This window comes from Ammospiza nelsoni, chromosome 15, assembly GCF_027579445.1.
Source record: "Ammospiza nelsoni isolate bAmmNel1 chromosome 15, bAmmNel1.pri, whole genome shotgun sequence".
Taxonomy (NCBI): Eukaryota; Metazoa; Chordata; class Aves; order Passeriformes; family Passerellidae; genus Ammospiza; species Ammospiza nelsoni.
The window spans coordinates 16,149,888-16,172,844 of NC_080647.1; the positions used below are offsets into that span (position 1 = coordinate 16,149,888).

At 49.9% G+C, this 22,957-nt stretch overlaps 1 protein-coding gene across 1 annotated transcript in view; it reads right to left on the reverse strand.

Moving 5' to 3' along the window:
* Nucleotides 1-22,501, reverse strand: part of LOC132079924 (gamma-aminobutyric acid receptor subunit alpha-3-like) — a 64,743-nt gene extending 42,242 nt beyond the window's left edge. Inside the window, exons 1-2 of the mRNA XM_059482811.1 lie at nucleotides 22,413-22,501; nucleotides 18,121-18,242 (exon numbers count right to left, since the gene is read on the reverse strand). Of these exons, the coding sequence (XP_059338794.1) occupies nucleotides 18,121-18,242; nucleotides 22,413-22,501 (211 nt within the window). The remainder of the gene's footprint in view (nucleotides 1-18,120; nucleotides 18,243-22,412) is intronic.
* Nucleotides 22,502-22,957: the final 456 nt, after the last annotated feature.

The following is a 22,957-nucleotide window of genomic DNA, read 5'->3' on the forward strand; positions in this document are numbered from 1 at the left end:
TTATCCACGTGCACATATTTTTATCACCACATTAAGATACAGACCCAGGGGTTAGACTCAGGATGTGGTGCAAATTATTGATAAACAACCACTCCAGCAGGGACAGAAGAAAGAGTCAGAAGCAGTGACTGCTGGAGGGTGTGCAGCCATGGAGGCTTTATACACACCCCTCATTCTCACACATACAGACTACAAACAGAGCCTACAAATTAGCTGTGCTATTTTTGCCACAGACAGAACTAAGACAGAATGAACAAAGCTCCTGTCGTTACTATTTTAAGGACTCAGGACACCCTCAGATGCCAGGAAGACAGAGGAGGAATACGTATGTATGAGCATGCTTTTAGAGGTTCTGCAGTGCTCCCAGACCCTGTGCTAATGGAAAGGAGATGCCATATAAACATGTTTGTTATATATTATAAATACAATGGGAAAATGTGTGAATATAAATTAGCATGCATAATTGAACATACTCAGTATTAAAGGCTGGCCTTGATGGCTAAGCCAGAGGCACTTGGGAAAGGGAATCCCTGCAGGTCCCTGTGGACAGGGGAAGAACAGCCAGGCAAGGCCATAGAGCCAGCTGGTACATCCAGCTGTGCCCTGAGGAAACCAAAGCCAGGAGAATTCTGCTGCAGAGCAGTAACTTGAGGTCAGAAATGCCAGGCTGCTACCTCAGCAATGGGCAAACCCCCTCCATGTTACCTGCAAAGCACCTGTGCAGTAACCTGAGGGCAAAAATGCCAGGCTGTTACCTCAGCATTGGGCAAACCTCCTCCATGTTACCTGCAAAGCACCTGTGCTCTGCTTTGGGCCTGCCTTGGTGGCCTTGTTCAGGTAATTCTCCCCCTCAGGGATCAGTGACAGGGCTCTTGCTGGCCACACCAAAGGATCCTGGTGAACAGAACCCTCAGGGAAAGACTGCAGCAGGTTCAGCACCTCAGTGCTGTGCCTGAGGCTGCAAACACAGGAGAGATGAGGCACCAAACAAAGCATTGCTGTATCCATCCACACATTAACAGCCCAGCTGGGAAAACCACTTATTAGACCAGGCTTATCCATGACCTACATGAACCCATGTGCCTCTGAAGCTTCTTCCTCAGACAGACTGACCGGGCTAATTTGTTTACTCCCTTTCCTAAAAACACGGAGCCTTTAGGTAACTCATTCTCAACAAATCTTTCTTCCACAGAAATCACCACCCCTCAACAGGCCACAGTTGCTTTGAGAGGAGTTCCAAAATCTTCAGATCAGTGCCAGTAACATCCTTGGAGTTTGTAAAGCAATTACTGAGCTCTGCAATTCATCAGGCAGATCCCCAGGAAAAAGATAAGCATGAAGGTGCAACACAAAACTGCTGCTGCCAACCTGATAATCATTGATAGACAACAGAGAAAACAGATTGGAAAGCAAGGAAGCAAACAGGGGAATGCAAGAAAAAACAGAGAATCATTAAGGTTGGAAAAGACCTCTAAGATCAAATCCAACCCTCAACCCAGCACCACGACCATGTCCACCACTAAGCCATGTCCTCAAGTGCCACATCTATGTGTGCTTTGAATATTTCCCGGAATGGTGATTCCACCACTCCACTGAGCAGCCTGTTCCAGGCTTTACAACCCTTTAAGTAAAGAACTTTTCCCTGATATCCAGCCCTGAACCCACCTTGACTCAAGTTGAGGCCATTTCCTCTCACCCTCTCACTGGTTGCCTATGAGAAGAGACTGATCCCCACCTGTCTGCCCCCTCCTGTCAGGGAGCTGTAGAGAGCAATGAAATCACCCCTGAGCCTCCTTTTCTCCAGGCTGAGCCCCCACAGCCCCTCCTGGTGCTCCAGACCCTTCCCCAGCTCCATTCCCTTCCCTGGACATGCTCCAGCCCCTCTTGTCAGGAGGGCCCCCAGACCAAACAGTTTCAGTCAAACCAAATCTGCATTAAATGTGTCACAGCAGAGGCAGAAGTAAGAAAAGAGACGTCTCAGTGAAGTGCATGAGGTTTGCAGGCTGAGCTCTGGGCTCCAGCCCCACCAGTGCTGCTCTGCACCGTGGCTCTGAGCATGCACTGAAGGCAGCTCTGCTGTGCCTCAGTTTCCCCATGTGCCTTCCAGCCCTGGTGCTGCCTGCCTGTGCCTCTGGCTGTATCTCATTGCAGGCTGAGCACTGCCAGAACACGTGATGGGCTGTAGAGGGCAAAAAATGGAAATAAAAAAATAGAAGAAAGTGACTCCTGGGGGTTGCTGTACAGCTCAGAGGAAGGGCCCATTTAATTTTCAAGCCCGTCCCCTGAGGCCAACACCAGGTACTGAGACAAGATACAAGAGTACCATGGCAGGGAGCAAAGCTGTAATTTGCACTCTGGTTCCTTATCCATTAGCTCCTGGCTGGCATTTCCTTCAGCAGAGAACTCAATCAGCTCCTCAGACAGTGTGCCTCTGGTGATGCTTCTGGCATCCCTCACCTCCTCTCCCAGGGCACTGCAGACAAACATTTTCCCTTTTTCATGCACCTCAGCGTGGTCTGTGTGGCAGAGCCCAGCTCTGCACAGAGCTGTCTGTCCCCTGTCATGCACAGGTCACTGAGCTGCATGGCCAGTGCTTATTTATTTCAGCACTGTGCAAATAAACTTATTTAATTCACACTGCCCTGCACTGGTCAATTTAGCATTTCCCCTGGGCTCACCCTGTGCCACCTCTGCCACACACCGAAGAAGGCACTGGGAAAGAAGAAAAAAGGCAAGAAAAATTACATTTTACTTTGCCAGGTGCAAATAACTCCTCCTGGCTTTGCTGCCCCAGACTTGCAGGGGAAAACAGAGTCTCCAAAGCACAAGATAAACCCCCAAACACTCACTGTGCTCCCCCAGGACATCCCCAGGAAAGTCCCTGGCTGCCCAGTGGGGCCAGCAAGCTCTGGCAAAAGTGGATTCATGCCCACATGGCAAGATGGGCTTAGTTGTGCATTCAGGATGCTGTTTTATCCCCAGGTGAGCAAAACAATTTCAGAGGGAATTCCATTTTGGCTCTAAATCTTCCCCTGCCCAGCACTTTCAGACACCAGCATTGCCTGTCCCAAGGACAGGAAGGCTTTTTTATCACAGTTACTCACAAAAATTCAACAACGGATAGGGAATTGTCAGTCCTGCCCACTACATGAATTATGATCTGCTGCATGATACTCTGATACTCCCATCAGAGACAGGCAGAGGGCAGATGCCTCCAGATGTATGTAATTTTTAATTTCCTTTGCTGGGGAAAATATTTTCTTGTTTTAGTGATGTATGTTCAAAGCGTTCCAGTTCCCATGGCAACTCTCTGCTTCCACTGGAGATGTCATTTTTCATGCCATCCCTTCAGAATTCGACATCTCCTCGCAGAAGTTTTGAAGAAATCTCTCTCTTAAATATATATTTATTAGAGACAGTGCCCGAGAGTGTGTTTTATTGACACATTTCTTAGGTGACTCAGCCTACAGAGGAGAAAGCTGTCTCCAGAAATATGCTGCCTGCCAATCTGCCTTTCCTCAGCTTCTGTTTTCAACCACAACTCTCCTTCTCTTTTTCTGCCATGCAGTTATTTGCCAGCACCTACTCCCTTTTATTTTTTTTTTTAATTCCTTTCTGTTCCCATCACTCTTGTCCATACCCAGCTCCCCAGCAAAGCAAGCACAGCAGGGGAGTGCCCAACTGTGTCAGGAGTGTCTGTGCCTATTCCCTGCTGCCACATTTGCATGTGGAGAAAACCCCAAAGTGCTGCAGAACACAGACTGCATGAGTCTCTTTGTGCTGGAGGCGCAGCAGCAGGAGCATCTGCAGCTCCGTGCCCCTGGGTGCTCTCCCTGTGCCATCTGGCTGGAGCCCTTTGGGTGCCATGTGCCCCTTGGGAAGGGCTGAGGGCATCGAGGTGCAGGGCACGGGGCTGCCATCCTGGCTGGGCAAGGATCTGTGCCCCAGGTTTATCTGGTGCCACTTGGGTAGCAGCTTCAGTGGCTCACGGTGTTGTGGTGCCTCTCTCTGCCCCACAGGCTGAGGGGTGCTGAGATGGAGCCACCTCCCTGCCCAGCCTTCCCTGCCCCACAAGGCACCTGCCTGCCCCTAATTATCACCCCAAAACCCTGCACCCCTGGCTCTGCAAGCCCTGCAGAGAACAGGAGCTGTCTCATCCCTCCCAGAGCAGCTCCCAGATGTTTTTCATCAGACCCCAGCAGAGAGTTTCCATTCCAGGCAGCAAGGAGCCCCCAGCTCTGCTGCCCTCTGGGGCAGGGGAGCCCCCAGGACCTGCAGGGCTGCTCAGGTGCCCTGAGTGAGCAGGATCCCATCCCAGGAACCCTCACTTGGCCCATGATCAGCATCTCCCTGCAGCTCCTCGGAAAGAGGCGGCAGCAGCGCCGCGAGGATCCCGGCGGGACACCGCGCTGGAGAGCCTTAATAGAGCTGTAACCTTACAGCTCCAAATTGCCTTCCTGCAGGAGACAAATCCGAGCCAGGAAATTGGTAGGAGCTGAGCAGATCTGGAGGCCGATGGAGCTAATCCCAGGCATGTTTAAATGCAAAGGCCCAGGGAGCTTCACTCAAAGCCGGCACGAGCGCCGGAGCTCGCTGCTGGGTTTAATTCTCAGGTGCAACCTGCTCCGAGGGGTGGGAAAAGCAGGGAAAATCTGGGAAAATCAGAACACTGGGAGCAAACATCACATGCCAGCTTCAAGGTCAGGACCTCAGCAAAACCATGCATGACTCCTGTTCACCCCATTTTAGAAACCACATGGATAAACGTTGCTGTGGTCCCTTGCAGCAGTTTAGAAACCTTTTCTTAGCCCAGCCTGCAGCAGGGACACACAGGCTCAGGGGACACTTCTTGCTGACTCCAGACTTCACATTAATTGTCCCGTCCCACCAGCCATTAATCAAACGTCTTCCACTTGCATTTTTATTGAAAATCAATTTAATAAAGTAGGTGGGAGTCCGCACGCTTCCATAACATCAGATAAATATTCATGGGCGCTTACACTGCTTTAGCTAAATGAGTTTTTTAAATTTAACTGGTGCAATTTCCTTGTTCCTTAATATATGGCTTGGCTTGCCCTTGCTCAGGAACAGAGATGAGGTGGGACTGGCTCACTCACAGGCACACCAAGGAAAACTCCTCTGCCCTGGAGCCAGCACCTTTGGGCAAGGATTGTGTCATCAGTAACTGGAAATACCAGTGCTGGGGTCAGCATCACCCAGAGCAAACCCCCAGAGTGAGGTGGAATTCCAAAGGGCCACTTGGAGTTGAAAACTCATTTTCCACCACTGAGAGCATGGCCCCCATTTTTTAATCAGCAGGTGTGCCCTTTGATTTCCACTTCTCCCTCCCTGTTTAAGCAGCCATTGTGCTCCAGCAGCTAAAGCTAATGAAAATCCTTGGAAAATGCACCCCCCTGATGCTTACTGAAGGAGGTTAAAAGGCTTCCAGCTACCAAAACACACCACGCACCAGGGAGAGAAAAGAAACACACCCACTCAGGATTGGAGAGTCCTTGGAGAAGGGATGAGCACCACGATCAGCATCACTGAGACAATCTCCACCTGCAGCCCTGGGGAGGGCAGGTCAACCCGAGCAAGGCTCCTTGCTGCAGCCCTCCTTCCCCAAGGCAGTTGTCAGAGCCAGATGGAAGAAAGAAAAAGCCTGACACATTGATCAAATTTAGGAGACAGGCAGGACTCAGACACTCCCTATCAGTGAGAGATTTTACAGCATCCAGCAGCTCTTTGTTAACTGGAGCAGCGAGGAGCTGCAGCTCCCAAAAAGCAGCAATGCAGGGCAATTCAGCCCCTGCCAGGATTCTTGTCGTGTTATCCCAGTGATACCCTTCTCTTGAAAGGCAGTGCTTCAGAAATCCAGCACACCATCACTTTGCCTTTGTTATTCATGCAAACTGACTTGTTTTCATCCTCCCAGCCCCGACCTAATTCCCCGTGCACACGCTCCCTACAGAGCCCCGGACAGGATTTGCTTTCTCGGTGCTTTGGTGACATGAAGGTTGTGACTGGCCCTGCAGACAGGCACAGAGAGCCTGAGCCCTGGCACAGGGCACACAGAGGCCTCCCAGAGTCACATTTCCTGTGCTCCAGCTCTGGGGTGTGGGTGGTGTGAGCACAAACGGGATCCATCCAGTGCCACCATCACGCTTTTCCCTTTATCCCCTGCAGCAGAGGTGGGCAATCCTCACTTTGTGATGTCACCAGAGGCTCGTGGCTCAGGTCCTCCCTAAACACAGCAGGGCCAGCTCTCCTGCAAGCCTCCCAGAGCTCTGATTTCCCTGCTATTAAGACAGCAGCCCTGCCCTGGAGAGATCAGCCTCGCTGGAGACAAACTGCCTGTCAGCAAACAGCACTAAATACAGGGTATCATACTCCACAGATGGTGACATGCTTTTAGTGTTTTCTCTCTTGGATGCAGGTCACACCACTAATGTCATCTCCAAACACCGAAATCCTACATGTGAAAAGGTAAAGCTTAATTGCCTTGAACAGCAACTCTTGTATTGACTCCAACATAAGGCCCATAAATATTAATACAGCTATATTTAGCCCCTTTCAATTATACATACAAAATTGAACATCTTTCTGGGAACAAATCAGTCCAGATAGGGCTTGGATTTTTTTCCTTTTCCCTTTTTAATGCGTTCTGCATCAAAATAATAATAATTCCAATTGAGCCGAAGCTTTAAAAAACCCAAAACAACAAAACCAGTGGATGGAGGCAAAGTCTTAAAGATATTTTTCTGGCTCAGCCAACTCACTGGGCAGGTGTTCAGGGGCACTTGCATACTCCTGACCTCAGCCTTGCCCCACCTGGTTCCCAATTATTTGTAGACTCAGTCCTTTTGCTGGAGAGCAGCAAATGGGCCCCACTGAAGGTGTGTCACTCAGGGGAGCTGCTGGGACAGGGATGCTCCAGGGAGGTCCCATCCAAGCATGGCCATGCCCACACAAAGCCTTCTGCAGTTAAAGACCTTCTCCTTTGTATAAAAATCACATCCTCCTTACTGATTTGCAGATTAATTATACATTGCTTCCCTTGCCAAAGTGGCCTTAATGGTATTGACATGACATGACAAAGAGGAGCTATCAGAAAGCTTCTCTCATAACCATGGCCAGATTGATCAGGGAAGGAGAAAGGAGGTTTCATGCTTTTGTTTTTTAACCCTTCCTCATGAAAGCAGAAAAGGCTCTTTTCTAGGAAAAGGTGTTTTCAAACTCGGGCAAGACCAGGTGCATCTCTCCAAAGGAAAGAGCTCTCACCTTTCATGCACAAGAGCCTGGAATTCAATTCCCACATGTGCACTTAAGACCCTTAAGATAAAACACAACTTGGGGGGGGGACAAAACCCCACAGAGTTTGCATTTTTTGCAGGACAGTGGCCACAGCTGGCTAAAGTGACATCTACATGATAAGAAACCAGATGAGTAAGAATGAATGCAGGAGAGTAAAAAAACCCTGATCTGGCCTGTATGGACACAAAACTTCCTCAACAAGAGCTCTGAAGGATGCACCAAGGCCTGTGCAGAGCCTCTGGCTGTGCTTTGGGGGGGTTTGTTATGCTCCTCAGACCCTTTCCTCAGCAAAGTTTCTCCTATCACAACTGATCTTTCCAAACCAGAGCTGTCTGAAGTGGCTTTTGCAACGTCCAAACAGCATCCTGGCTTTTCAGACACAATTTATTTTGCTCCAGTCACGAGTTGTTCCATCCACTGACTCAGCCTGAACTTTGTCATCAATAGGATTTTCCAGCAGGTTGGGAGAGGGGGAAAAAAATAAAAAAATCATATGCTTCTTCTATGCCTGTTGTTCTCAGCACTTTGGTTGGAATTATATCCTTCCAGAAGGTAAAGAGAACGGGGTGTCCTTTCCTCACAATGCAAATTGCAGATTAAAATCCCTCTCTAGGCTATACTCTGTGCCTATAATTGTCAGTACTCCACAAGCACTCTTTTTTTCTTTTTAATAAACATTAGCTGCACATCCTTCAGAGGCACATTTTTAAAGTTCAGCTACAAGTTAGCTACAAAGAAATATTACAGGAAATTCCTGTCCCACCAGGTGATGGTTTTGCCACTTACTGCAACAGGGTATTTCCCTCTGACTTTTAATAGTCTTTGCTTAAGGGACCCTGCACAGTTTAGCCTCATAGCCTCATGCATCCTCCACTCTCACCAACACTCCAGTATTTTTATTTAATCAAACAATAACCTTTAAATAAATGGAACAGCATTAAGAAGCTAACAGGTCTGAAGCAGCAGCATTAATCCCCCCTCCACAGGGGGCTCAGATAGATGTGATTTGATTGCTTCTTCCAGGTGGATCAGGGCTGAAATTCACCACCAACACAATCAATGACTTTGCTTCATCAGACATAAACAATACCTCTATATTACCACATGAACTGCTGCAAACATTTTATCCTCCAGCTCAACAAATAAAATAGCTGCTATTTCCTCAGTATTTGACCAGTTGTTTCACCACCAGCTTCCCAGAACAAACCAATTAAAGTTGTTTTTAAACTCCATAACATCCAATAAAACAATCTTATTTCTCAATCCATATCAAAGCCCCATTATAAATCCTTTACATGGGCCTGAACGAATGGAAATTCTAATAAAGGAGAAGCTGCCATAGTCCAACAGATCAATAAAGACATCCTCACAAGCAGTTTACAGCCATCTATAACATCATCTACTAATGTTCTTAAACCCATCTAACACATGTTCAACATGCTGAAACATCAGCTATCGCCTTCCAGAGCCATTATAAACAAACACCATCATCCCATCTCTGACACATGCACAGCTCCCCCTCGGGCAGGGAGCAGCTGCCCGACACTCACACTGCTTCACTGCAGGTGGCTGAGCCAGCACTGCAGCTCTGAGACACTCCAGTGCATATTACTGGGGCAAAAAACCCCCTCCAGCTGCCTTTCCTTTCCTAGAAATATCTCTTGCTCCTTGGGGAAAATCTTCTTGCCTACATGTGTGGGTGCAGGGCAGGGTGAGAGCTCCTAGCTGGAAACACACAGCCAGGGAAGGCACCAGCTAAAAAACGGCACCCACAGGAGCAGGAGAAACACTTCTCACAAATCACAGCCCAGGGGCTTGGCTGGGGTAAAAAAGGCACCCACAGGAGCAGGAAAAACACTTATTTTCACAAATCACAGCCCCACAGCCCAGGAGAGGGACCAGCTAAAAAAGGCACCCACAGGAGCAGGAGGAACGCTTCTCCTCACAAATCACAGCCCCACAGCCCAGGGGCTTGGCTGGGCTAAAAAAGGCACCCACAGGAGCAGGAGAAACACTTCTAACAAATCACAGTCCAGGAGCTTGGCTGGGCTAAAAGACGCACCCACAGGAGCAGGAGGAACATTTCTCCTTCTCACAAATCACAGCCCAGGGGCTTGGCTGGGCTGCTCTGGAGAGCCCAGGAGCGTGCACACAATGCTGGTGATGGATTTTGGCCACATGAGGGTGGCAGGCACAGACCTGGCGTGGTGACCCCCTCACAGCTCTGCCAGCTGCCCCCACAGCACCAGTGTGACCCAAAGCCAGGTGTTTCACACCAAAAGCAATCAATCTCCTTTCACAGTGGATTCCTGAGCCCTCCCTGGTTCTTGTGACACCCCTGAAGCTTTGATAGAGGCTTGTGTTGCCCTCAGCACATTCATAACTTATTTAAGAGAAGACTTCCACCCTTAGGCACAGCTGTCAGGGCCGTGCTCCTCGACTGCCTTCTGATGTGTGCAAGGCTTTTCACACACAGCTGTGCACCAGGGGTGTAAACAGCAGCACCACCAGGGATTCTGGGCCACAGAGGAGAGCACCAGGGCTCTGCAAATCCACAGCAAAGCTGCCTTTGGAGAGCTGCCCTCGAGGGCAACACAACCTTTCTTTAATTTGTTCACAGACAGATCTTGACTTCAGAAGTTTGACGAGCAGAGCAGGGTCCCTGATGCCCAGAAAGGTAAACAGAAGGAAATGCTGTTCAGGCAATGCCTCAGCTTCAAATTAAAACTCATCAAGGAAGCTCAGACAGAGACAAAAATCTGAGATAAGACATGGATTTTGGTTTTTTTCTAAGAAAGGATCAAATTCCTCCCTGGAGTAATCAATACAAAGCATGAAGTCAGATCAGAGAGAAGAGATGAGAAGTTGGGAGAACTGGAACATTAAGACAGAAAAACAGATTAAACACAGACTCAAAACCCTAGAAATTGTAATAAACAACAGAGGACAACTCTGTTTGTCATCTCATGTTTCTATCACACAAACACTAGAGCTAGATATTGTTTCTGAGGCAGCTTTATCACACATACCTGAAAAACCTATACTCAAGTAAAAAGGTCAATTTCAACATTTCATCCAGATTTTAGGAAATAAAAGTTCCATAAACTTCAATCTGAACAATTTAACATTTTTTACCACTGTTATAGGTTAATGTCACTGCAAACAGATTTCTTCTTGGTTCCTGCCAGGCAGATAAGGTCTTGCTGTTTCATTTTGGACAGTACTGTACTTTCAAGAGAAGGCAGTTCTGTAATTTAATTATTCTATTTCAGCCCCTGTGCCTTAGTGCTCCCACAGTAACAGACAAGCCCTCACCTGCAGGAGGTCAGGCCAAAATGACAGATGCACTGAGGTGCAGCACACCAAGCATCTCCTGCGAATGTCCCAACCTAAAGGGAGCTGCTCTGAACCCAAATCCAAACCCTGCTGGTCATCAGCACTGGAATTAGTGAAATGCAGGTGGCCAGACAGGGACACAGATGTTCCTCAGGAGCCATCCTGCCAAACCACACCATCATTAAAGGAGCAGGAAGAGACATTGCACTGCAGAAAAAGGAAACAGGAGAAACCCCAACTGAGGTGCACTTTGCTGACAAAATAATCACGGAAATACAACAGCAGGATAAATATTAACAGATCAAAACCATTGGCAAGACAGAGCTGACACAGTAAGGACACAGAAAAGGCACCACAGGCCAGGTGGGCACCCCTGATGTGAGCCCTGCTGTGAGCAGCAGGCCCTGACTGCCCCAGGTCCTGAGGTGCTGACATCAAAGAGCAGCACAGTGGAGAGAGGAGCCTGGGCTGCTTTCACCCTCTGGATAGACCCAGTTGGGAGGGTAAAAACTGGGCCTCCCCCTCTGCCTGGATGGGACCACCCCAGGGACAAGGAATGGGTGCCACACCTGTCCCCAAAGGAGAAGGAACCCAAGGGGTGAGGGGCCTTGCTCTGCCCAAGGAATTATGCTGCTTTAATCCAGGTGTCAGTGTTTGCTGGTCCTGCTAAACCCCAAGGACATTTCAGGAGGCTCCCAAACCTCAGAAGCCCCTGGTGCAGAGCTGGCCTGGCAGGATGCTGAGCAGCCACCACCCCTCAGCAGGGCTGAGCTGCTCAGGGACTCCAGAGAGGCTTCAGGGAAACACCAGGAGTTCCCTTGTCAGCCATGCTGCATCCAGGAGGGATAACACCCATCGATCCCAGCCTGGCTGCTTAACGTGCTACAAATTGCTTGTTAATTGCAATTGGAGAAACTGGCTTATCTAGGATGTTTACAACTCATCTTTCAGAAAACTCAGCAGCCTCCACTCTTCTCCTCTCCCTTGGGGCAAAAATCCTTCCCTCCTGGCATGCCCTGGGAAAGCCCAGCAGTTTTCAGGAATTCTTCCCAACCACTCAACACAGAGACTTTGTCCAAATGCCCTCTGGGTTCCTCAGCCTCACCCCAAATGTACCTCAGGCACAGCCCTGGCCCTGTGGAGCAGCCAGTGGCCAGGCAGGGGATACAGATGTTCCTCAGGAGCCATCCTGCCAAACCACACCATCCTTAAAAGAGCAGGAAGAGACATTGCAACACAGAAAGAGGAAACAAAAGAAATTCCAACCAAGGTGTGCTGTGCTGACAAAGTAATCATGGAAATACAACAGCAGGATAAATATTAACAGATAGAAACCATTGGCAAGACAGAGCTGACAGCTTAAGGATGGAGAAAAGGCACCACAGGCCTGAGCTGGAAATTTCCCTTTTGCTTTGCAGGCAGCTGTGGGAAGGTCCCACATGCCTCCTCCTCCAGCAGTAATAGCCCTACACTGCCAAAGCATATTTAAAGCAGGCTGTAAGGAAGGGAAACCCTGGAAATGTCCCCTCCTGGCCCTGCCCAGGCATTCCTAGCATGGCTCTGTTCCATTTGCCAAATACCATCAATTAGGAATAAACTGGAGGGGGTTCAGCTGTCCAGGGAGCACCACTGACCCTGGAACCCCCAACCTCTGTGTTCTCCCTCATGGTCACTGTGCTGGACACAGTGGCCCTGTAAGGACTGCAAGGACACACAGATTGTTTTAGGACATCTGTCATTCACTAAGAATCTCTTGTAGTCCCTTCATCTGCATCCCACCACTTCAGCATCTCTTCTTTTTGGGCACAGGACATCTCAGCCTTGCTCAGGCAGTTCCACCTCCTTCTCCTGGCCACATCTCCCCTCTCCTGCTCTAGAGAGCTCCAGGGAAGCTCCAGGTGCATAAAGGAGGCTCTGCAGGGAGCCCCAGCAAGGAGAACCTGAGAGATGGAGACAGACACTTCTCAGTAAAGCCCTGCAGGCTGGGCAGAGCATCTGTGTGACTTCACAGCTCCACACCAGGAGCAGAGGCCTGTGCTGCCCATGGAAGCTCTCTCAGGACATTTTGTGATCCTGCAAGGTTGGTCATGACAGCAGATGTCTCCATTCCCTCAGGGTCCATCACTGTTCTCTCCTGAGTTAAAAACCAATCTGCCCCCTGCTCTCCCAGGGAAACAGAGCCTTTGTGCTGACAGCTCCTCCCTCTCCTGCCCCACTCTGAGCCCTAGGAGATGTTCTGGTTATGCAGCTCTCCCTTCCCCGAGCACAGACTGTCTTTCCATGGTCATCAGGCCACAGAAGAGACTCAGCTCTGTTCCTAAGAGGAATCCAGTGGGCAGAACCAGGGAGAAACCTCCTGCCAGACACTGTGACAAAAATGGTCCTGTCCCCAGTGCTGCAGGGGCTCACTGCAGGAGAAGGGCTCTGACAGCCACTTTCCTCTGAAGAACTGTGCTCCCAAATCGGCACCTTGCCTCAGGACAGCAGGGACTCCTGGCTGGCCTGGCTGTGCCCTGCTTGGGGCAGGGGCAGCAGGCAGGGCCATGCTCACCTGGAGCCCCTTTAGGGACAGGCCCATGCTCACCTGGAGCCTGTCTGGGGACAGGGCCATGCTCACCTGGAGCCTGTTGGGGACAGAGCCATGCTCACCTGGAGCCTGTCTGGGGACTGGGCCATGCTCACCTGGAGCCCCTTTAGGGACAGGCCCATGCTCACCTGGAGCCTGTCTGGGGACAGGGCCATGCTCACCTGGAGCCTGTTGGGGACAGGGCCACACTCACCTGGAGCCCCTTTAGGGACAGGGCCATGCTCACCTGGAGCCTGTTGGGGACAGGCCCATGCTCACCTGGAGCCCCTTTAGGGACAGGCCCATGCTCACCTGGAGCCTGTTTGGGAACATGGCCATGCTCACCTGGAGCCTGTTGGGGACAGGGCCATGCTCACCTGGAGCCTGTTGGGGACAGAGCCATGCTCACCTGGAGCCTGTTGGGGACAGGGCCATGCTCACCTGGAGCCTGTTTGGGGACAGGGCCATGCTCACCTGGAGCCTGTTGGGGACAGGCCCATGCTCACCTGGAGCCTGTTTGGGGACAGAGCCATGCTCACCTGGAGCCTGTCTGGGGACAGGCCCATGCTCACCTGGAGCCTGTTGGGGACAGGGCCATGCTCACCTGGAGCCTGTTGGGGACAGGCCCATGCTCACCTGGAGCCTGTTTGGGGACAGGGCCATGCTCACCTGGAGCCTGGCTCTGCAGCAGCAGAGGCACTCCAGAGCAGCCTCATCACTTGCTTCAGCTCATGCCTGCAGCATCCTGGCAGCAAGAGGAGCTCTGGCATGGCAGCTATTAGAGTGGGTGGCAGCAGATGGTGAAAGCAGAGGGGATAAGAAAATAAATACAAAGAGGCTATCTTGAGGGGAGAAGTCACCACATTAACACTCTGTTGCTTACACAGTGTCTTCTCCCAAAGTCTAAACAAACACTGCTCAGCTCCTGGTGCACAGGGAGCGGAGGGAGGGGACAGGGCTGAGCACACACAGCACTGCAGAGCCCCGAGAGGTGCTGCAGCCCCAAACCCTGCTCAGCCCTCCACGCCCCAAATGTCTGCAGGGCCATCTCAGCCAGAGCAGGAAAAGCAGCCAGGCAAAGAGCCTGAATGTCCTGCTTCACACAGGTTTACACCAAATTTAGGGAACTCCATCGTTCCAGCAGCCTGTGTGGACACGAGAGCACCACATCTGCCCTTTCCATTACAGGGTATGGATGTTCTTCCCTGACATCTTCAGAAAACCAATGGAAAACATTCCCAAGGGAAATGGGGACACTACAGGGACTGCCCAGTTCTGTCTTACAGGAAAACCAGTTCCTTGTCCATGGTCCAGTCCCACTGCAGGACAGCTGCTCATGGGGAGCAAGGCAATCCCTTTCCCAGCCCTCACACAGCCTTGGACAAAAAACTACAGGAAAAGGAATATTATTTAAGGAGTTCAAAGCTTAATCCTGCTGCATGCCATCTGCTCAGACTGGTTACCCCTGACACTGCTGGTGCACCTGTAAATACACTGACAAGTGTCAGTAAGGTGGCAAATACCAGAGCTGGCTTGGAGCTCTCTAATAAAGTGTTCACCCAACAGAAAACCCAGATTCTGTAAGATAAGAGAGCCCACACCATGCTCTTCCATTAACCCCAAACTCTGGAGCCTGCAGCAGGACCATTTCTGCTTCTCTGGCCACCAGCAGCAGTGGGAGAGGTCTTTCTCTCCAATTCTCCTCCTGAGAGACCTTCAAGGCTTCAGCCTTGGGAAAAACAACCAAAACTGGGGAGAGCCTGGCTCACCAGGCTGCTCCACACACAGAGGACAACTCACTGCCAGTCAAGAGCCCCCAAAACCTGCAGCCCTCATCACCACCTCCCACCTGGGTCTGCTAGAGTGCCTCAATGCTCTGTCATTCACTAAGAATCTCTTGTGGTCCCTTCATCTGCATCCCACCACTTCAGCATCTCTTCTTTTTGGGCACAGGACATCTCAGCCTTGCTCAGGCAGTTCCACCTCCTTCTCCTGGCCACATCTCCCCTCTCCTGCTCTAGGGAGCTCCAGGTGCATAAAGGAGGCTCTGCAGGGAGCCCCAGCAAGGAGGTGAGAGCAGTCCTTAAACAGGCAAGGCTGGCTCGGGCAAAGGCAATTTATTATGTTAAACACGTTATTAAAGGATCTAAAGCAACAGAGCAAAGATGTTGCAAGAAAGGTTTGAACTTCCTCAGCAAGGGGCTCTTGGGACTCCTCTTGTTAATACTGAGCAGCCTTGTCTGCAGCTGAGCCTGCAGTGAGCAGAAATGCCCCTCAGCCCTCGTGCAGAGCTCGTTTCACTTAAATCAATACAGCCATCGGGGAGACTCGAGGAAGCAAAGCTATTAGTGGGACCACAGTTAATTCTGGGGGAAAGAAACAAGCAACAAAAGCAATAAAACTGACTGATTGCTTATGCAGACACTGTAACCCTTTCCTGCCCGGGTCCTGCAGCACAGCAGAGGGGAGGATGCTTGCTGGGAAAGCCCTTCCTGCTTGGCATGGTCCCAAAGGGCAGCTGCAGGGCACAGGGCTGTGGCACAGAGCTGGGCATGGGGCTGGGAGAGCCAGGGCTGCTCTGGGGAAGGAAAGGGACATTCCAGGAGATCCCATCAGCATGCAAGAGCTCAGCAAAGCAGCTTTTGGCAGCAGGACTGCAGAAAATGGGACAGCACATGGTGACTCCAACTCTGGGTGGGAATTACCAGCAGCAGCAGCAGCACAGCTTTGGTGAGGAGAGCCCAGAGCAGTGCAGGGACATCCCCTCCCAGCCCCAGCTGTCAGCACCTGAGAGGGGCCACCTCTGCCACAGCAACAACACACCAGGAAACCACCCAGGCCCACATCTCCCTAATCTCACACCTCTCTTCCCCACACATCTCCCTGTTTCTTCTGCCCCCTTAGATGATGCTGACTCTAGCTGTAGGCATTAGGTGGGAAGGTTTTTCCTTCTGAGGCACCTCAGACAAGTGCAGGAGCTTGCAGAGAGGCGCTGCAGCAGCAGCAGCAGCAATGTTGGCAGCAGTGCTGAAGGCAGCTCAGGGCCTGGGTGAGTGCCCGGTGCCCAGAGCAGCACAAGGGGGGAGAGCTTGCCAGGTGACAGCTGCATAGGAAATCACTGAGAAGATGTGGAGATAGAGCAAAGCAAACTGACTAAAATCAACACCAACATGAGCTGAAGGTTCTGCAAGCTGGTGGTACAGAGCCACAGAATGGTTCAGGTTGGGAAAGGTCACCAAGTCCAACTGTACAGCCAGCAGCATCACCATGTTCAGCACTGACCCATGTCCTCAGGTGCCACACCAACACTTTCAGGGATGCTGGCTCTACCATCTCCCAGAGAGCCCTTTCCAGTGCTTTACAACCCTTTCTGTGAAAAGTTTTTCCTTACATGTAATCTAAACCTCCCTTGGGGCAACCTGAGGCCATCTCCTCTTGTCCTGTCATTAGTTTCCTTGGAGAACAGATGGACCCACACCCGGCTCCAACCTTCTTTCAGGAAGCTGTAGAATGTGACAATGTCTCCCCTTTTCTCCAGGCTCTAACCTTTCAGGGAGATGCAGAAAGTGAGAATGTCTCCCCTTTTCTCCAGGCTGGTCTCCCCCAGCTGCTCTTCGTCAGAGTTGTGTCCAGACCTTTTCTCTGGACACGCTCTGCCCCTCAATGAAGGTATCAGCATTTCTGAAAGGGATTTTTTTTCCCTGTCTCTAAAATAGCAGGAATAGGTTCACCCACAGCTGCTCCATCTGCAGGCCTGTCTTTGCACTGTCACAGGCCACCACAGCACCCTGGGACTCTCAGCCCATGAGATACACAACAGCCAAACTGTAGCCCCACATTTCTCCTCACAGAGAAAAGCAAGGCACAATTCTTCCCAAGAATATTTTTGGAATTCACATTCTTTGAACCCAGAGAAAGAAAACACAATTCTTATCATTTGCTGTGCCTGTGTTGTGCCAAAGCAGAATGCAACATGGAGATTGTTTACCCAGAGTGATGGTGTTTTGTTTCCTTGGCCTGTCAGGGCCAGGTTTGTGTGTGTGTGTCGGGACTGTTGGGTGACAGTCACGAGATTCTGGGCAGTGTGTGCAGAGTTGAGTGCTTGGCAGATTCAGTTTAGATGCAATATAGTGTAATACAGTATAGAATAATATAGTATAATAAAATAATTAATTAGCCTTTTGATAGTAACCATCTGAAATGAAACAAATGTGTTCAGTACAGGTGCCACTGGAAAATTAAATATCAAAAGCCAAACAGAGGTAGAAATAACTTTTGAGAAGACATCATGGGAAAATAAAGGCTCAAAAAAGACAGCATTGATAGGCAAGAAAATTTTGCTATAGCCTTCACTAGTATCAAAATTCTACCCTGTCACAGACATCTTTTCATGAAAAATCCTTTCCTTAGGATTTTTCCTCCTGAGAAGCTGAGAGACCTCAGGAACAAAATGTAAACAATGGTTATCTGCTGCTGTGGAATGCAACAGGTGCATCTGTGATTGGCTCATGTGGTTGTTTCTAATTAATGGCCAATCACAGTCAGCAGGCTCGGACTCTCTGTCCAAGACAGAAGCTTTATCATTCTTTCTGATTCTATTCTTAGCCAGCCTTCTGATGAAACCTTTTCTTCTATTCTTTTAGTATAGTTTTAATGTAATATATATAATAAAATAATAAATCAAGCCTTCTGAAACATGGAGTCAACATTCTCATCTCTTCCCTCATCCAAGAACCCCTGTGAACACCGTCACATCCCTCGTTGGGGTTGCCTGCAAATTTGACACCAAACGCCCTCAAAACAGCCCCAAAGCAAGCCTGGCAGTGAACAGCCCACCCTCATGGCAGTGCCAGAGCCATCAGAGCTGCCTGTCCCTGCTGAGGGCTGCAGGGAGCACCACTGACCTCCGAGGCCAGGCCGCAGGCGGTTGTCGTAGCCATCCAGGAGCCGGTCCAGGATGCGTGTGAAAATGGTGATGTTGTCCTTGCTGTCATCCACCACGTCTGAGACATGCTTCTGAGAGAGCCTGGCACGGGGAGAGGGGGGAAAAACCAGGAGAGAGGGTTAGAGGGGAAATCTACACTGTGTGTGCTCCCAGAGCTACAGGGAGGGAAGGGCCTGAAGGGCAGGATGGACTCAGGTTTGGTAAATTTGTGTGTTTGGAGGACTCACCACAGGGCATGGGCCTGAAGGGCAGGATGGGATTCAGGTTTTGGTGAATTTGTGTGTTTGCAGGATTCACCACAGGGATTTCTGATCAGCTCCTCTCTGTCCTCACAGAGCTCCCCACTGTCCGCATCCCACCTTTCCCAGAGCTACAGGGAGGGAAGGGCCTGAAGGGCAGGATGGCATTCAGATTTTGGTAAATTTGTGTTTGCACACACCACAGGGATTTCTGAACAACATCAGCTCCCTTCTGTCCTCACAGAGCTCCCCACCTTTCCCTGCCCAGATCCACCATGTGGGACCCACCACTGCACCACAGGGAGTGGTTTAGGAGCCCTGTTTTAACAGGAATGCCCCAGCATCCCTTGCCTGCCCCTAAAATGGGCATTTTCTGAGCAGAGGCTGTGGGAAGCTGAGTTATTGAAGTGCCACTGTCTCCTTACAGGCAGCAAGGAAGAAGTGACACCAGCTATTTGGCAGATTGAGCCATTTCAAAAGATCTCTACCCCAGGGAAGAGGTGAGACAGAAAAATAGGAATTCTGTAAACAGGCTTAAAGCCTCATCATTAAAACACTTAGTGAACCATCCCTGCAGTTTGCTGAACTTTTCCCTGCTTATAAAAACAAATGAGCTTCCACATTCCCATCTCTGCTCAACACAAGAAGCCTGGAAGCCCCCAAACAAGATGATTTCCTCAGAACACATTCTGCCCCAGGTGGAATAAAACAAGGAGTAAATTCCTCTAAAAAAAGCACATCTCACCGAACAAAATCTTCAATGCCGTTTTGCAAACACAAGGGGCTCAAGTAATACATTTGCATTTTGTGTCTCCCTTTCAATCAACAGAAAAGGAGATTGTGAGTCCTTCTGGAACCACCTGCCTCTAAAAGAGATTTCAGATGGCACAGAGCAGCAGTACTATGGCTTCAAGCACAGCTTTCCCCAGCAAAAATAGCTGTTAGGACCAAAACAAATGGAAAGGCAGAAGATTAAGTAACAGAAAACAAAAAGAAAAATCTATAGAGATGAAGAGTTTTCAAGGAAGATGGAAGAGGAAATAACAGAGAGAGAAATGAGGCAAAAAGAAAGATTAAGAGGCACAAACAGGCAGTGAGGCGGCTGAGAGAGCCCAGCCAGGCAGGGGAAAAAAGGCAGCTGAAGCAGAGGGATGCTCAGCAGCAGCTACAGGAGCCCTCTGGGAGCAGGGAAGCTCTGACTGGTAAATTGGCACTAAATGGAGAGGTGAATAACTGGGGAGAACTGGCCAGAGGAACACCCTGAATGCCACAGACAGAGCTGGTGGACATGCAAATCATGGTTCCAATTACCAAGGACAGCACCTGTGGCCATCAGAAATGTAATGCTGGGGGAAGAAAAGCCCCTAAATTGTCACTTTCTAACACTTCTGCCCCTTTCCTTCCTACCCCAGCCTTATGTCCTTTGATGTGTGGCAACCACTGGTTTCAGCATGCATCATGAAATAACTGGGGGAAAAATAATAAAACTGACAAAAAAACTACAGAAAATGGATATTATTTAAGGAGTTCAAAGCTTAATCTTGCTGCATCCCTTCTGGTCAGACTGGTTACCCCTGACACTGCTGATGCACCTGTAAATACACTGTCAAGTGTCAGTAAGGTGACAAGTGCCAGAGTTCTCTATAAAAGTGTTCACCCAACAGAAAACCCAGATTCTGTAAGATAAAAGAAGTACAGAGAGTATTTCCTAGCAAAAGAGGAAAAATTGAGAGCAGGGTATGGGTACTTCTAGAGTCAGGTTGAATCAATACTATTTAGAATGCTGCAGTTAATTGAAATATTCCCTTTTGGGCAATTCTGACATTAATTTTCATTGGTTTCATTGACCAAACACTCTGGGAAATTTCCTGTCAAGTGCCTGAGGTCTGCTTCTCCAAGGGCACATCCCACCTCTCCCAGGACCACCTGGCCTCTGTTTTTTAGCAAAGCAACACCTGGAGGAGTGGTCAAGCCAGGAAGTTGAGCCTCCCAGTAACCCAGGGTAACCCAGTGCTGAAATTCTAGTTTACATAGGGTGAGGCATTGTTGGGATAACACCTGACCCAGCCCTAATGCAACCTGCCAGATCCAAACATCAAAACATGTCTGGCATTACAAACTGCATCACAGCCTCCAAGATTTCCAGCTGAATCCAAATGCTGGTTTTGGCTTTTCATCTGGACTTGAACTCCCTGCAGGTAAGAAGAGTTTTGAGAAATTTAACAAGTGCCTGCAGTAATTAGTGGGGTTTCAATTGTACCAGCTTTCAATAGATGTCATGGTTAAAAGCAATCTGTCCCAGTGTCTGCTGATGAGTATATAACCATCTATAACTTATGAATAGCTAGCATGCTCATGAAAAGCTCATTCATTAATGTTTTATAAGCTATCTTTAAAAATTACCCATAATATAAAGAGCTAGAGGATGGATTTTTGTGAAGGAACTCCTGGCGGAGGCTCAGCAGTGATGGGAAAAATGAGTTTACAAATTTCAAAGCTGTTTTAGTTAGCCTGACATTTGAGGGTTTGACTTCAATGTGAGCAGTGTGGGATCCACTTGGGAGGTGCTGGGGGAAGAGCAGCGTAGGCAGGACAAGGGAAGGTGCAGGCAAGGGAGAGGCAGCAGCACCCGTGCTTGGCACCTGATTTGGGCTAATAATTCTTTTACCAGGAGAGCTCTGGGCTGCCTCACCTCACCTCAACATAAAGCTAAAGCTGCCCTTTAGCAAGGCATAAAGGGACTGCAAAGAGATGTGCGGGATCAAGGTTTTAAAATAATTAAAATCCTCTAGGCAGGAAGGACGGAGGTTTACAGCAAATTTAATTAGGATAGGCTTGAGGAAAAGTCATTACCTTGCCACCTGTGCACAGGCTCTCTGGGGAGCTGTGCCACATCAGCACAGGGGTGCCCTCACACACAATTTGGGAAGCAAATCCTCCTGGGGATCAGTACTGTGAGCAATCCCTGGGTGGCAGGGGAACAGCAGCACCCTGAATACAGGGTGGGGAGGAAAAGGCAGCAGGGAGGAGGGCAGAGCTGCAGGCACAGGGCATGGGGAGCCCCCAGAGCCATTGTGGGGATGGGGTGAGAGGCCAGGGCTCACTGTGCCCGTGCAGGGTCAGCACTCACAGGGCAGGGCAAGCTGCAAAGTCAAATCCAAACAGATAAAGCAGAGCAGGGCAGGAGGGGCAGCACCAACATCTTTTCATGCACAAAGATCCTTGATCCCTTCTGGACTTGTAACTCAGCAGACAACATTTGTGTCCATAACTGGCACTCTAAAGGCTTTTCTAAATGTTTTATAGAAGTCATGTATTATTTGCATTATTTCTCTCTCTCTGTGCAGAGCTCCTCCCTCCCCACATCTGCATCGAAGCGCTCCCCAAGCTCACCCAGCAAAGGCTCTGGTGGGATGCAGTCATGGACTGACAGGCTTTCATCCCCTCCAGACAGCTCCCAGAGGCTGGGAAGGTGAGGCTGGCAGCAGCACTCTCCTTGCCAGGACAGCCAGAGCACACCCAGGCACAGGAGAGCAGCCAGGGTGGCAGAGAACCCCAGTGCTGCAGCAGGTCAGGTGTGCTGCCCATGGGTCATTACACCACTAACAGACAAACAGATGAGGCAGATTGATTTTCTGCTCTTGAAAATAGTATTAAAATATTAAATGGGGTGGGGGGAATCTCTCTTCCAGGTTAAAACTCAGGCAAGCAAAGTCCTTGCCCAGAATGAATTGTGAAGAGACCAAATCTCAAAATAGGTTTTGTTGCAAAAAATTGCTGACAACTGATCTCAGTGACAGCACCTCAAATAATGCCAGTGTGAGCCATGTTAGGGACTGAACAGCCTCTGGGGAGAAGGCATGGGGATGGGGACATGGGGAGGAGGGTAAACACAGCAGAGACCCTTTAGTGCTTTGCCCTGGACTGCCTCATACACGTCCTGACCCCGGGACATTTAAGTTCAGTAACAGGACAGCAGCCTTGGCCAACAGCTCAGCATTCACCACCTTACCCAGCATCAGCAGGGAGAGCCAGGAGCAGGAGCAGGACTCCAAGGCTGAGGAGGGAGAAGGGCCCCATTCCCAGGAGTCTCCGTGCCATGGTGGCAGCGTGCAGCCACTGCAAAACGAGCCTCCAAACCTGCCAGGGAGGGACAGAGGGCAATGACAGGAGAGAAAACAGATTTCAGTTACTAGGGAAAAGCAAACAGTTCGGTTTTTCATGCTGGACAGCTGCCAGTATTTCTTGGGTCCTGCATTTGAGATCTCAGGAAACCCTCAGGAACCAAAGGCAGCATCATGGGCTGGAGCACTGCTGGCCCTGGGCAAGGTGCATCATGGCAGGGCCAAGCAGGGACACACATTAAACCCTCATCAGCAGTAAGTGCTAATCCCACTCTCCAAAATAACCACACTGGCTCTTCCTCCACCTCACCAAAGCAACCACACTGGCTCTTCCTCCACCTCACCCCGCAGGCTCAGCCACAAGCTGCCCTTGCAGCAGTCCCAGCTCACCTGCTACCTCTGCCACCTTGGTGACATCCACACAGCAGAAGCA